General features: G+C 44.0%; 1 protein-coding gene across 2 annotated transcripts in view; it reads left to right on the top strand.

The window, feature by feature from the left end:
- Positions 1-15,837, top strand: part of slit1a (slit homolog 1a (Drosophila)) — a 77,599-nt gene that overhangs the window by 48,306 nt on the left and 13,456 nt on the right. For both annotated transcript variants that reach the window (XM_026355057.1, XM_026355058.1), the window contains exons 9-21: positions 1,595-1,742; positions 5,363-5,434; positions 7,572-7,643; positions 7,744-7,815; positions 8,027-8,170; positions 9,207-9,370; positions 10,379-10,402; positions 13,195-13,339; positions 13,481-13,555; positions 13,632-13,775; positions 13,881-14,024; positions 14,122-14,288; positions 14,972-15,104. In XM_026355057.1, the coding sequence (XP_026210842.1) occupies positions 1,595-1,742; positions 5,363-5,434; positions 7,572-7,643; positions 7,744-7,815; positions 8,027-8,170; positions 9,207-9,370; positions 10,379-10,402; positions 13,195-13,339; positions 13,481-13,555; positions 13,632-13,775; positions 13,881-14,024; positions 14,122-14,288; positions 14,972-15,104 (1,504 nt within the window). The remainder of the gene's footprint in view (positions 1-1,594; positions 1,743-5,362; positions 5,435-7,571; positions 7,644-7,743; positions 7,816-8,026; positions 8,171-9,206; positions 9,371-10,378; positions 10,403-13,194; positions 13,340-13,480; positions 13,556-13,631; positions 13,776-13,880; positions 14,025-14,121; positions 14,289-14,971; positions 15,105-15,837) is intronic.

Genomic DNA, 15,837 nt, shown 5'->3' on the forward strand with positions numbered 1-15,837 from the left:
AGAGAAATGAGGTGGAGTGAGGCTAAATGTAAAGACTTGAGAGCAAATAGACAGGAGGTAATTGATTGCAGTGCAGTGGCAGAAATATGGGTATGGGAAGGAGGAAAATAAGGGCACTGAGGAGGGAGAGAGAGCAGAACGAGCAGCAAGAAGAATGGAGAATGAAGGCAAATAAAACAAGGGAGACGAGATGGAGACAGAGGGATGGAAATGGCGGATGGGAAAGAGATAATGGGGAAAACAGCACCAGAAAGAACAGGGGACCAGCGTACATCAAACAGTTTCACCTCAAGTATACCTGTCAGGGAGCTGTCACTGTTCGGGCCATTCCAGCTGTGCTTCGAACTCTCCCTGATCCCAGGGCTGTCAAATATGCCATGTTAGATCAGAAGCCCTACACCTGATCCCAGATCTGTCAAACCTCTGCCATTCCAGATCACAGGGCCTCTGAATCACGTGGGCTGAGCAACTGTGCGAGTGTCAATTCACTGTCTTTGTTCTATTTGTTGTGTTTACCTGATTCCCAAATTAGTTTGTTACAGGTAATTGATTATGTCTGGTCAGATGCATGAAGTACGACCTTAAAAATTGCTTATTGTCTAAATGGCCCAAGAGCCGTAGCCAGTAGATTCATGGTTTGGCATCAATCATTTTTTGAGGGAGTAAGGTTTTGAGTTCTTTGTTTTCTGTTGTTGTCACTGACTTTTACCATCACTCTCCCTGAATCTCTGTCCCCCCTTCACTCGCTCTCCAACATTTTTCTCACAAGCCGAGCGATAGATGGGAAGGTCATCAAATATTCATGTTTTGAAACTCCGATTTTTAATGGTGTGTAAATTAGGCCATTTAAAAGTCCGTTTTATTCATTTTATCTGGGTTAGGCTTACATACACACATCTTGTACACACACATACCAAACGAGCCGCACTGGCAGTGCAAGCCCAGCATCATTGACAGTACTGCAGCTATTTGAACAGGTATCTGGAGACAGTGTGACGGCTTGTGCGCTCTGTATGCAAATCAAAAAGTTGAAGCGTTTTAGAAAAAAGAAAAATTGAAGTCAAGAGGTGGGGGTTGCAAAGCTGAATGCGCAGAATGATATAAGATCCACCCAGAGAACGCAGACTCAGGAGGAAAATTTGCAGAGAGATCAATGAATGTTATTGGGAGACCTTCAGTTCCTGCTGCAACTCTTGTATTCATCTCTGTCTTTTCCTCTCAATGTGGAACTCCTGTGCTAGATAACCTAGTTTCTTGCCCACTGATTCTCAAGGATCTACAGCTGTGTATGAAAGTCAAGAGTAGGATGTTTCACTCCTTTTTCAGAATGTCAAAACATCCCCGCAAATGTATGTTCATTTGCTATTCGGTTTGTAAAGCACAAAAGGTGGATGACACGTACAGCAGGGGGAATAGTTTGAGCCCGATTTGAGTTCAAGCGCTGCTCCGTGTCACCGCAGAAATCCCCTGTCAAACAATCTCATCTTGTAATCCAGAGATCTGCTGGTCTCATTGAAACCGTCTAAATCCACCTGTGGGAGCTGGATATCCCTCTATTCTCATTATGTTTTCCTCCCGTTTTTTTTTTTTTCAGGTCATCAGGAGTCTTCAGGCCTCCAAACGTGCAGCGTAGGTGGAGGCTCCTGCCCCGCCATGTGCACCTGCAGTAACAACATTGTCGACTGTAGAGGCAAAGGTCTCACTGCCATCCCGGCCAATCTCCCTGACAGCATGACAGAGATGTAAGTACATGCTTCCCTAAAATATTTTCAGAGTCAATTTCAGGGCAGTGATACACACTCAGGCAAAATAAGTCTCAGTGTCAATGACTGTACAGTTGCAGGTGAGCACTTTGCAACAATCCCTGCCTCAGTTTATCAGTCCTACACGTATCAACATCTCTGTAGACATTAACTGTTTATGGCCCACATGCTATCAACCTACAAGAATTTCTAGCAATGCAAGGCTGAACTTTTCAAGGTAGTGGTTATGCTCTCTTTATCAGGGGTTTAGTTCCTCCGGCAAAAGTTTGCAAGAAACGGTACCGACAAGCTGTGATTTATGCACAGTGAGGAAAGGGGAGGATCAAGGGAGAAAGCCAGCAGTGCATTGCATGTTCTTCCATGGAGTATGTGTGTAGTTAGGAGGACACAGCAAGTTTCTAGGTCTCCTTCTCCCCGTGGGGTCTGTTTATAAATACCCAGCTACCAAGTCAGAGATCCCATGTTCCCCAATAACCCTGACCTATTTCTGCTGCAGGGGTGTGCTTCATTTCCTAATCTGGACATGCAGATCACACTTCTATGTGTTCTTCTCTAATTGAAGGACTGCCCACAAAATGTTGAGCTATTTAAATAATTTAAAAGTCTTATAAGTACAAGTCCTGTGTTTTTACTCATGACGTGAATAAATCAACCTCACTCTTGCATCTCTTACGGTACCTAGTTCTCTTCAGCATGCTCTCCAGCTGTAATGTTCCACAAGTGGAGTAGCTCATAGAGACAGATGTGATCTATGGGCACAGTAACCAGTGAGCAGCACTACTAGAAGAACAGAGAGAAGCTCTTGAACTCTACCATGCACAGGTTTTATAGACCGTGGATTCACTCTGCACAGCTGAGGAGTTAAGACATTTTTAAAGTCTCCCTGCCCTTCACATATAATTGGTGCTTAACTGTGTCCTGCTAATAAACTCTAGAATGTTCAGATTCATCTTTTACAAGACCAGGGTGAAACACTGGTTTATATCATATGCATTCCTCCTGTCCAGTCTATCAGAGCCTCACATTACAGGTTATATCTTTCTAAAACATTCCTCTGCATCTTCTTGCTCTCTCTCTTTTTTTTTTTTTTTTTTTCGTGGGTTGCCAAATCACCACAGGCAGGTCTGAGGAGCCAGATCAACGTTGAAGGAATACATGTGGGAGTGAATTCACTCCGTAATTTGGTGCAGCAGGTTTGATCTGTGCGTGAAGTTCATTATAAAATCAGTTTCAATTACAGCAAGGCAGGCTGCTGGGTATCAAGGCCAGTCTAATGCCTTGTTAATGAGGCACTCTGAAACTCACACACACACACACACACACACACAAACACACATGCAGCTCTCATTACGTACAAATCGGAGAATTGCAACCTTGCTGCCCTGCTCTCCCCTAATGAATGCCAGTGTGGTGTTTATGGCTGTAGGGATATGAGCTGGTTTCTGTACTCCTCTTTTGTGAGACCAGGCCCGTTTATCCAAAAAAAAACTACAACAACAGATTATTATGCACCGTAGTCTCTGTCTGCAGTGTCTGAACTCAGCCATGAAACTCTACCACTCCTTTTTAGCTGCTGTTGCGATCCTGCCATCCATTTCTTACTCGTGCACACACTGAGTGAATACCCAAAGGCATAATGTGTTTCCCCTTAATGAAAACCATGCTCGGACTCTAATGAAAAGGATGAGGAGCATTGACTGGGCTGACACAAACACCAGCTCACGGACGTACATAAAAATGCTCAATCTGATAAACTGGGATGGGAACCATTAATGGATCACTGGAAGGCGACGCTGAGTAATTGTTTCTTTTTCCTCTGCCTTGAACAGAGCGGGCCCTTTGTTGATTTGAGTGATTAGGTTGCTTGCACATATCGACCTGCAAGGAGCGTCAATGCAAAGACTAAAAAGATGACACGCAGTATTTTGTGTGTGTGTGTGTGTGTGTGTGTCCGTGTCGGGCTCTGTTGTATATGTATGCTGACACACACCGGAGTATCACATCGTGCACGTATTCTATCAGCAATAACAGTAAAACACATGCAAACAGCATGAAGACTGACAGACTGGTTTGGACTGGTCAGGCAGACTAGCTGATGAGAGAAGGCGCTAAAGCCACTTGGCCCAACACTCCGCTGCATGATGAGGGCAGAGGAACCACAGCGCTGTCACTCTGCTGTAAATCCACGGACACATTGGGACAGACAGAAAAAAACAGACAGAGAGAACATGGCCACCACAGGAATCTGTGGTCTGGAATCACTGCTATCCTAAGAATGTCAATTGCGCTGCTATATCTCTCCATAAATGTAGGCCACTGCTTTGAACAGGACAGATTCTTGATTGAAATTTTTTGGAACTCAAAACTGTTAAGTGGCTGCGTCTAATGTCTAACAAAACACCCCCCCACCCCCCCCACCCTTCACACGAAAAGACATAAATTAGCAATGCAAGGCATATAATAAATCATAAATGTCTCTAATAGAATAATATAATCATGTGGAAATGGTTCTGCGCCAAATAGTCATTTAAGAAGGCCGTGGTTAATCTCTCAACAATGTTCTGTTTGCCAAGGAGTTTTACAGAATTTTAAATAGTTCTCTTCTTTTTTATTTTTTATTTTTTTGCGGTGACAAATAGCATGTTAATGTTCTTATATTCTGCCGTGTCCACTGGCCCACCACGCCTCGCACAGGCCCATGCCTCCTGTTCTGCAGCCAGACCCAGAGCTCTGCTGGGAGGCAGCATTGTAGGACAACCAGACAGGCCCACAGCTGGCTCCCTCTGGGCCCTGCTAAGCCTTGTTAAGGACAGTTTTAAAAGCTGTGAACTGACCTGCAGATAAACAGCCCTCTGCCAGCTACACAAGGGAATAAGTCTGGAACCGAGCTAGGTCCTAAGTAGCAGCCAGCCTGAAACACACAGACATGCATGCCCACACTAATGGGGTTTAGTTATGTCTGTTTCCCTGGGACAGTCTGAGACTGATTAGAGTTTGTGACTGGTCTGTACTAAATGACTATGTGCATGCTTGTTTGTATATTCATTTCAGTCTTTGACAGGTTTTTTTTTTTAAGGTGAGATTTCGTTAGACCTTTTCCTTGTCAACTTTGTGTCAACAGCTCTTAGGCTCACAGGAAAACGTAAACTAAAAGGAGCAGTATTTCACCCAGACATTTTGCAGACACCCAGAGGATAAGGACAAATTTCACAAGAACAAGTTAGATCATTATTGATTTCAGGATCTCATATCAGGACACCAGTGCTGGAAGCTGTAAACGTTACACCGAGAAGAATTATGACTTTTAGTTGGAGGCCTTAACACCCTACTACAAACTGAGATAGCGCCTTTTCCCCTCCAGTCCTTTTCCACAGCACTTTAGTATTCAGACTGTTTATTGGTTCTGAGGATGTTATGACTCCAACATGCCTGGACCTATTACAGCTGGGAAATAGATCTCCACTAATATAATCAGGCCAATCATCAAGGGTCAGAGGTGATGGGGGGATTACTCTGCTCTGTTGCCATGGAGAAATCTATTGTTTGGTTAACTGATGATCTCTTCTCTTCTCTTCTGTCCTCTCCTCTTTTTTCTTCAGACGTCTGGAGCAGAATGGGATTAAATCTGTTCCTCCTGGAGCCTTCTCTCTCTACAAGAAACTGCGTAGGATGTAAGTACAGCAGTGCACTCACCTCTGGGCTAAATAATAGAGATGAGAACAAGAAGTTGAGGGCTTGAAAAAGAAGAGACATTTGGTAGTCTTCTCATTACACTCCTGTGGAGTATTTATTTCGATGGTGCACAAAGAACAAATTCTTGTTCTTCTGTTGATATGTGTAATGGAAGACAAGCACAGAGATGCAAAACAGGCATAATAACAGTTCTCATTTTTCACTCCTGTAAGTTGGTATTTCCCTGGCTGGTCCTGTGTCCAGTCTGTGTGTGTGTGTGTGCTGTGCCTGCGTGGGCAAACTGTAAACTGTGGCTGGGATGATGATGAGGGGATGGAGAGTGTGCTGGAATGAGGGCTGAGGCTTTGCTCTCTCTGGGAATCAACAGTGACAGGCTGGTAGTTGGGACTGAGTGATTTTTCACCCATTCAGCCAGCTGTCTGTTCACCCAGCCAGTACTCACCATTCGGCCAAACCCATGACTCCAACACCACCAGGACTGACCGACATAGCAGCGGGGAGACAGAGGAAACGGAAGGTCAGGGAGTTTCTCTGCCCTTTTTAAAGGATTCCTCGCTGTTTTATCATCCAACTCAAGGGGACAGTTGGAAGTTCAGTTGAGGTGAATACAGAGCAGTCAAATAGGCCAAAGCAGCTGCTGTCATGTTATAGCTCCAGTGAAATCTCAAGGAAATTCATATTATTCATAGAAAACTTGTAAAACAAAGAAAACAGAAAAAAAAAGGGATTTGGAATATGCTGTGAGTGTGTTACAACTCACCCTAATCTCCCAGGAAATTTGTAATTACATTTAAAAAAATAAAAGTAAACTAATGGTGAGCCTTGAGGATTCAATCAAGAAAGTTTTCATATGGAGTTAAACAAAACTGTAAATCAAAATCTTCCCAAATCTAAACAACTGGCCTCGAAAATGAAAAGAAAAATGATTCATTCTTTTTTTTTTTTTTTTATTTGATACAAATTTCCCGGTGCCTGACCTCTTGCTTGTGAAAGCGTTAGATAGTTGATTGAGCTGGAAACCAGTCCTGTGTCCGACACGTCATTAGAACCGTCAATACATTACAATGAATATGGTCGCTCTCCTGAGTCAGAATCTTCAGCTGTTCAATTAAATGTTTTATATTCTATTGCTGCATTTTGTTGGGATAATACATTTGAATTCGACTGTAAGACAACATTAGATTGGTCAAAGTCATATGTAGGCCTTTGTACACGTGTTTGTATTTGAGGTGTGTCTCTGTATTAGTGCAGTGCTTCCCCGTCCTCCTTCCCCAGTAAGTATGTGGATGACCTACACATGAACCACTCCTTAAGTCGGGGATGCAGTAACAGCCTTTGCAAACCAGCGCAGGCAAAAACATGCCAGTGTCTGAGTTTACAGACACACACCAGTGCAGATGTTGGCTGCTTTGTTGCGTTTTTGTTTCCAGGAAACCTCAATCCTTTGCAAGAAGACAAATGGGTACTTATTTAACTGTTACCCCCAAATGAGAAAATATCCCTCTTCTTCACCACATGATGATTTTCCTTCAAAGGTATCCAGTCGACTGGAGCTCAGTCCACATACTCCATTAACTCCCTCTCTCCATCTGTCTTTTTCACTTTCTGTCCTACTGTTCCTCATTTACTGTTGCATTTGCTCACACAGACACACACACACCTTAGCACACAGATACACAGGCTTAGTGGTTATCCTGTTGGGATAGGCCTGTGGATCCTATTAACAACAGCTATGTTCAGAGCAGTCTACTATATTTTGCTTTGGATTTCAGCCCTGCACCCCACTTCTACTCAAACACACACACAGCACGACACAGCACAGGGTTGGTTGATAGGTCACAGATAATACAAGTAAATATTTATATTGACTCTAGCCAACATGGTTTCGCTAAACCCCTTGAAGGAAAACACTATCAAATAAGGGAGAGAGCTGGAACTCATCTTCATCCAAGCAACATCAAAAAGCAGAGCCGCTACATCCATGCCACATGATGTCCTATGATGGTGACACCATTGTGACAATGGGGGTCAAACCTCTCACAGGAAAAGGCCCCTAACATCTTTCCAAGATCTCCACTTCCTCGACTAATTCTGTGGCTTTCTTGTTCAATACAGAGACCTGAGCAACAACCAGATCTCAGAAATAGCTCCAGATGCCTTCCAGGGGCTGCGCTCCCTCAACTCCCTGTAAGTGGCCTCAAATCGACTTGTGCGCGTGCATGTGCATAAATATTAACTTGGTTGTCATTTCCCTTGTCTAAACCAAGTCTGTGTTGTGATTTCCCAGTGTGCTGTATGGAAATAAGATCACTGACCTGCCCAAGGGGGTGTTTGATGGCCTCTACGCCCTGCAACTGCTGTAAGTTGAACGCCGACACTCGGCTGATGCACTGCAGGCGTATAGTGAATACCAGGCACCCTGTACTCCTACTCAGGAAAGGAGTCATAACCTTCAAATAAACTTTGTACCTGTGCATAGTTTTCACGATGGAATGCATAATGAATGAATGCATACGGAAACTCTGACAAGCTGCTTCCCTCCTTCTTTCATCCTTATTTGGTTTTCCCAGGTTGCTGAATGCCAATAAGATTCACTGTGTTCGCGCAAATGCCTTCCAGGACCTCCAAAATCTCTCACTGCTATCACTCTATGACAACAAGATCCAAACCCTTGCCAAGGGCACCTTTACTTCACTACGAGCTATTCAGACCCTGTGAGTCAAACACACGCACACACACACACACAAATACTACTGTATGCCGCGACACACACCGAGCCAGCATCATAAACCGTGAGCCAACACAGACATTGTTTACTCACAGGTCTGGTAATAACACAGCAATGGAATCATGAGGTAGAGAGTAAATCTCTCGTCTTCACAAATATGGACTCACACGGCTTCTGTGCCCAGATCGGGATCAGAAACACCACACCCACTCTTTCTTACACTGTTACTCCGACAGCATTCTGGATAAAATGAATGTGACCAATAAACAAGGCAAGTTGCATATTAATAATGTTAGAGGACCCCAAGCTGCTGCGTCTGTGTCAACAGACACCTGCTGAAGAACATGGTTAGTGCGGCCATTTGGCTCACAGCTCACACGCTTACACTGGGTTTGAGGGTCTCAGTCTTTTTCCTGCACTCTAAAGCTGGGTTCAGACTTTGGTCATCCAAACTAACCACATGACTTTGCTGGTAATGCACGTGTTCTGATGCAGGGCTGGTATGTATCATTAAATTCAACAAGCAGATTTTGCAGTATTTATATATCCCTAGTTTCCAGTTTATTGGGTATTTCCCAGTTTAAGTGAACAAGCTGCTGCCACTAGTTTCATATTTACCACATGGACATGTGATAAGCGATTTGGATCTACTGTACTCAACTAGCTCTCAGCAAGAAAATACACTATTTTACAAAAGTTAAACTATTGATTCAACATGATAAGATCATATCTATATGATACGATTCAATGTAAAGTCAATAAACTAAGTCAACAGCTTGTTTCCCGGCCCTACGCTGAAGTTCACACTGCTGATTTACATGCTCCTATGTTGGTTATGGTTTTAAATCTGCGATTCTGTGATGTTTAAATACAAAGATACTACTTTTAAATTTTCATTCATGGCCTTTATTATATTATATATATGTGTGTGTTCCCCTGCCTTTCATTCTTTCCTCCCTTTGTTCTTTTCGGCTAACTCTCTTACTTTTTTCCATCTCTCCCCCTCCCACTCTGTTCTCCAGTCACCTGGCTCAGAACCCATTTATTTGTGACTGTAATCTGAAGTGGCTGGCAGACTACCTGCGCTCCAACCCCATTGAGACCAGTGGCGCCCGCTGTGCCAGCCCTCGCCGCCTCGCAAACAAACGTATTGGACAGATCAAGAGCAAAAAATTCCGCTGCTCCGGTAGGCCGGTGTCTCTGTGTCATTGTCTCCAAATGTCTTGCTCTTATTCCTCTCTAGCTCTCTGTCTCCCAGACAGGCTTTGTTTTTATCCCACTTGCCCATCTGCTCTGCTCTTACCTTCTCTCTTTCGCTCTGCTGGGAGTGGCTTTTAGCTCTGCATTGTTCTCTCGGCCTCATACAACATTTATTGAGTGATCATTCCTGGCAAAAGGTTTTATTCTACCTTTCATTTGCTGTGCCAGTACTCCTCAATCAATAACCCCCCAGATGAATCTAGGGGCCAAGGAGAGAGCGATCGTTCGCTGTTTCTCCATTCACCCTCCATGTTACCACACTGTGAGTCTGGTTTCACATTCAAACCGCAGTGAGCTGAGATCACCAGTCGAGGCTGCTATAAGGGCTGGAGTTTCTGTACGTGCCAACCATTCCTCTGCCCTCTGCCAATCTCAGCCTCCCCTCCCTTCTAGCTCATGTCCCCTCCAACCGAATTGCCTGCTCATGGCTCTCTGCCTGCCAGACTCAAGATTCCTTCATGTCCCCTCATCCTCTCACTGCTCTGTACTGTAACAACTACTCCCTGCATCCTGTGCTCTCAATTGTGTTTATGCACTGCGCAACTGTCTGGCACTCCACAATGTGCCACAATGCTGAGGTTTCACACTTCTTAATAGTCTAGTCTTAATAGGCCAGACCTGTTGAAGAAGGGAGTACATGTGTTTTTCTCTTTCTTTTCTTCCCGTTTTTTTGTCTCCCTCTTTCCCTCATGTCACTTTTCCTTAGCAACAAGCAAATATTTACCATCTTTTAACATTGCTGCTTGTTTCACCACATTGACATTCACAGAGATAGTCTCAGACTTCTCTGTTTTTTATTGTTGTATGCTTTGATTCATGTGTCGTCATATATAAGCTTTCTATATATGACTTTTCTGAAGCATAGCGACAGCACAGCTATGCAGACCGAAGTGGTCTCACTGACATCCGTCCCTCTTTCTTTTTTCCATCACAGCAAAAGAGCAGTACTTCATCCCAGGTGAGTGGCTTGTAAATGTTCACACCTATCATTGTCTTCCTCTTTTCTTTCATTGTCCACCTGGAGCCATGGAGTAATTTTTTCCATTACTTACTTCATTTATATAAAATTCTCCCACGGGGTAAAAGGATCATTTCAGTTTATTACATCTCGGGGCTCACTTTCCAGGTTTGGCATGATTTCTTCTGGTAATAATTGCATTGTATTTACGAAGTGAATTGCTGGGAACATGAGAAAATTACTAAAAAAAAGTCAGACGAGGCAAAGAAACGCAAACATTTAGGCAGTCATGCAGGTTTTAAAGAAACCCTAAACTAGACACATTTATGTAAAAGAGAAAAGAATTGAGGATGGCAAAGTTATTGCTTGATTATAACCAGCATTTCTACTGCACTCACTATCATTAATTTCTTGAACTATTGGCCCAAACCATGACAGAGATAAGCTGGAATACATGGGAATCATCTTTTAATGTGGATGATGGCAGGATAAAGTTCAGAGGAAGTGGTCTACACAGGAAGCATTGAGAATTTATGGGTGAAATTAGTTGTATTTTCTGGTTATAGTGGCATTTTAGGTATTTATGCATGTGAGAACAGCGAATAGGGCCCAAGAGTGACTGTGTGCATTTTAATGTGATATACTTGTGAGAGTGCCTGTTTCTCCTCAGCTCTGTTTTCCTTCTAGTCTTAGCAGATAGAATGAAAAGGAAGTGGCTCTTTGCTTTGGCACAAGCACAGTCAGTCACTCACCAAGAGGGACAGAATAGGAGGGAGGGAGAGAAGGACAGAGAGGGGAAGAAAGTGTGTCCTTTCTATCAGTAAAAGCTAAAGAAAATAAAGCCCACCAGAGGACCCAGATTCCTATCAGCGGATGTTTCCGGACCTCTTAACAAGAGCACTTCCAAGAAAATAACTAGGAGGAGAAGCGATGTGTGTCAAAGTCTGTGTACGTGTGTTTGCGGTGCAGACAGTTGCATGATTCACTTTCTGTGCCTGTGTGTCTGTGCGTGTGCAAATTAATGTGTCTTGGTGCGCTAAGCTGAGATAAAGTTCTACACTGGCTCGGCAAACAAATGGGAGTATATGTAAGCAGAAGGAAGATCAAAGCCAAATGTGATTAATGAGAATTTCACCCTCCCTGAATGATAATAACAAAAGCCTCTACAATACACACATGCACGCGCGCATGAACAACGCACACAAGCACGGACGGTACAGGAATTCCATATTACACTGATAATGAGGAGCCAAGCTGCAGGGAATTATGAGAACTTCTACAACACCAGCGATGAGTCACTCAGTGCCTCAGAGGGGGAAAAACCTCATCCCTTTTTCTCTGTTTTCTCTAAATCTGCTGACAGTAAAAGTGTCGCCACCACGCACTTGTGACGATGACGATGACTCAGGCTCACGAATCTCCCCCAGCTCCTCAACATCCTCAAGATCAAAGTGCTGTGCTGTACTTTCATTGCTTCCTCTCTAGGAGGAAATGTGTTTTCCTGTTGTCTGGCCTGGTGGGGGGAAAAGTTCCTTAATGACCTGCATTACTGTGTCTATCTGCACCCTCTACGGAGCCACTTTAGAGCTGACACGGCTTCAGAAAGTCTTTACGCAGGCAGTCAGAGGAAATCCTTTCAGTCAGTGTGATTCACTCTCTCACTGTCCAACCAGAGTCTAATAAAGTCAACAATACGGGTTTGGGGTTTGAAGTTAGGTTAGGATGTTGCCCCATTTATGTGGACAGATTTTTGATACTCAGCCCTTGAACGCTGTCCTGGATCTTTGGGGTTTCTTGCTTGTGATTGTGGTCTGGATGCCACACGGTAACCCGCTGATGTCATCTCCAAACCTCAGGCAGCGAGGTGCACCGATGTGAGCATGCAAAAAGGAAAGAAATGCACAAAAAAATGATATCCTAACAGAAAATGCTCGGCCGTTCCTGCTAAATGGAACATATGCACACACATAAGCTGTACACGCACATATGCACACATATATACACACAGACACAGAGGCGCAATAGACACACTCACAGACACACACACTGTTTTAAATGGCTCCCAGTGCTGTTTCATTATTAAGCTGCCATGATGTAACTGGCAGCATGCTTTTTGGCACGTAACATCTATTCATAGACGGAGGAGGTGCAGGAAAATGTCCCATACTCCCCTTGCTGCCTCATTCTTGCTCTTCTTGTATCAGGACGTATGTCATTCTACTTCTCTGCCACTCAACCTTCTTTCTGTCTCTTATTTGTCTTCTTTACTACCCTTTCTTCTTTTTCTATCCAGCATGCATTTCTGTTTCCTCTTTCTCCTCCCTTTCATCTTTACCTGTCTACACACACTTCTTGTGCATCATTTCAACAACCTCTGTCCCACCATCCTCTCCCATGAGAGCTCTGCTTCACTGAAGCTGGCTGCCCAAATCCTCTTTGGCATTCCTATCTCAGTCTCCCCTGCTACTGTTCTTTTCACCCCACTGCTCCCACTCTACCACCTCTCTAAAATAACTTACACTTGCCCAGGCGCATCCATCCCTGTGCCCCCGCCCATTTCAACTCTCTCATATGAATGGTAGCAGAGCTGCAGGAGGATCTTTAGGGTGCTTAAGGTTAAATATTAGTTAGGGAAGCTGCTCAAGACAAACTACTGACATACAGCTGTGGTAGGAGGCAGATGGGTCACTAAGAGCAACACAGGAAAGCGAGCTGCTTGTGTCATCTGGGAGAGGCTGATGTTATTTTGTGCTATAATAATGTCGCATGTCTTTGAATTTTCTCTTGTTCAGGTACAGAGGACACCCGTTTGAATAATGCCTGCAACAGTGACCCAGTGTGTCCTCCCAAGTGCCGCTGTGAGTCAAACGTAGTGGACTGTTCCAACCTGAAGCTCACCAAGATCCCCGAACACATCCCAGGATCCACCACTGAACTGTAAGACAACAAGAAAAAAAGTGTATTGTATAATGTGAACAGTAAGAGGTGAAGTGAGGAGAGAAATAATGAAATATAACGAGAACAATACATCTCAATGGAATGTTTGATTCAGCTTTTTCAACTTTTCTTTCTTTCTAGCCGCCTTAATAACAATGAGATCACCAGTCTGGAGGCAACAGGAGTTTTTAAGAACCTTTCCCAGCTCAAGAAAATGTAGGTGAAACCTTTTAACTTCACCTTTCATCACAGTATTACGTCCAAATCTCTGACGTGCTTTTATTTCCCACAGTAACCTTAGCAACAACAAGATCACTGAGATTGAGGATGGGGCATTTGAAGGTGCCTCATCTGTCAATGAGCTTCACCTCACAGCCAATCAGATGGACTCTGTCCGAAGTGGGATGTTCCGTGGCCTTGAGGGACTGCGTATGCTGTGAGTGACACACGAACACATACAGTATAATCACACACACAGTGCTGACGTTTCTGAAATGCAGGGATTTCGGTATTAAAGATATTTCATTTCTGTCCCCTTCAGGATGCTGAGGAACAACAAGATCAGCTGTATCCACAATGACAGTTTCACAGGGCTACACAACGTTCGACTGCTGTCTCTGTACGACAACCAGCTGACCACAATCAGCCCTGGAGCCTTCGACACACTGCAGACCCTGTCCACCCTGTGAGACCTTCATATACACACATGCCCTACCTAGCTTCAACCATGCATTTGAGGTTTCACTGTTCTTACAACATCTCTTACGCTCACTTTCTCTTAGTAACCTCCTTGCCAACTCCTTCAACTGTGACTGCCGGCTGGCCTGGCTTGGTGATTGGCTAAGGAGCAGGAAGATTGTGACAGGTAACCCTCGCTGCCACCGTCCTGCCTTCCTGAAGGAGATCCCACTACAGGATGTGGCTCTGCCTGACTTCCGCTGTGAGGAGGGTAGGTGATATCTACTAACCCCTTATCATGATAAGAATTGTTCTATATATATTTATTTAGACTGTGTCTGAAGTTTTGTTGCAGCTTCTCAAGTTAAAATAATCTATCTTTTTTAAAAGGAGATAAACATCTTCACTATACTTGATGACTGTGTGAAAATAATCTTTCTGGGTCTGGCTGATGAAGATTTTAGCAATGCACTGTGCTTCACAATACATTATGGACAAGAGCTGCTTAAAGTGTCTGAGATCATCTTAAATAATGGCCGCTATTGTGTGACTTTTTTGTTTACTGAATAGATTGCTACTCAGCAGTTCCTAAGCTGCTGGTCCATCACTGGCTGAGTGGAGCTATTGAGCTGTTTGCCTTATTGACCGTCAGCGTATTTGCACCTGAATGAATGTTAGACTTGTCTATAAGCCTCAGGCAGCTTCAATTCTTTGCTCTCGCTGGTCGATATTACATTAGTGAGGCTCCTCTCTCTGTCCTATTTTCACTTCCTCTTTTTTCATTGTCTCAATGCCTAACCATCAGTTTGAAGGATTTGTGTGCTTTCTTGCCTTTAGGTTTGTTCTAGCTCTCTATTATGTACTTTTATCAGCTCCTCTTTTGGCTGTTCTCCATCTCTTTCCTACCCTCCTGGCCTTTCCTGACTATAACCTCCATGCCCTACTTTTTCCCAGGCCAAGAGGAGTCAAGCTGTGTGCCCAGACCCCAGTGTCCCAGTGAATGTACTTGCCTGGAGACAGTTGTGCGCTGCAGCAACAAGCACCTCCACACACTGCCCAAAGGCATCCCCAGAAATGTGACTGAACTGTGAGTTCCTTGGCATTAATTATGCTAACTGTATTTACATCATATCAGATAGACTTTTAATTATTATTGTTCACTTGTCTAACTTTGATAGAGGCAGATCTCAAAAGGAAACCAGAGGAGACAATATTAAATTGTAGAGAAAAGATTAGGAGATGTGAGAGAGATAAGAGTTAGTGAAAACAATGGAGGCAAAGAAAACAGATCTTTGGAGAAGAGAAAGGGAGTCAATAAACCCTGCAGTTATTCTCTCAGACATTCTTCTTTTGTGTTTCCTGCAGCCCTGAGGGCTAGCACTGATGTCACTCTCACACTCAGAGCCAAGGATGTGTGTGTGTGTGTGTGTGTGTATTTGTGTGTGTGTGTGTGTGTGTGTGTGCGCACACATATTTTTGTAAGGGCCAAAAGCCTGTCCACAGGAGCATAGGGGAGCAAGAGGACAATTTAATGAGCAGTTTTCGGAATGGGTCTGGAACTTTCCAATACTGCTTCAAGCAATACAGACTCACATGCACCCACACACACAGATGCACACACACGCTGTGTAAACCTTAAGGCCTGTCATTGTCCCAGCAGGTGTGACCAGGTGTGCCCTTAGTCCTGGGCTTTCATCTAGTCATGTGGAGAGTTTTCTACTCCATCATTATCCTGAGTGTCCTCTGCACCATCATTACCTATCATTACATGTGAGCCCAAAGCCCCCCCTAACTAACCAGCAACCCCCCTGCTCTTCCCA

This window comes from Anabas testudineus, chromosome 15 (assembly GCF_900324465.2).
Source record: "Anabas testudineus chromosome 15, fAnaTes1.2, whole genome shotgun sequence".
Taxonomy (NCBI): domain Eukaryota; kingdom Metazoa; phylum Chordata; class Actinopteri; order Anabantiformes; family Anabantidae; genus Anabas; species Anabas testudineus.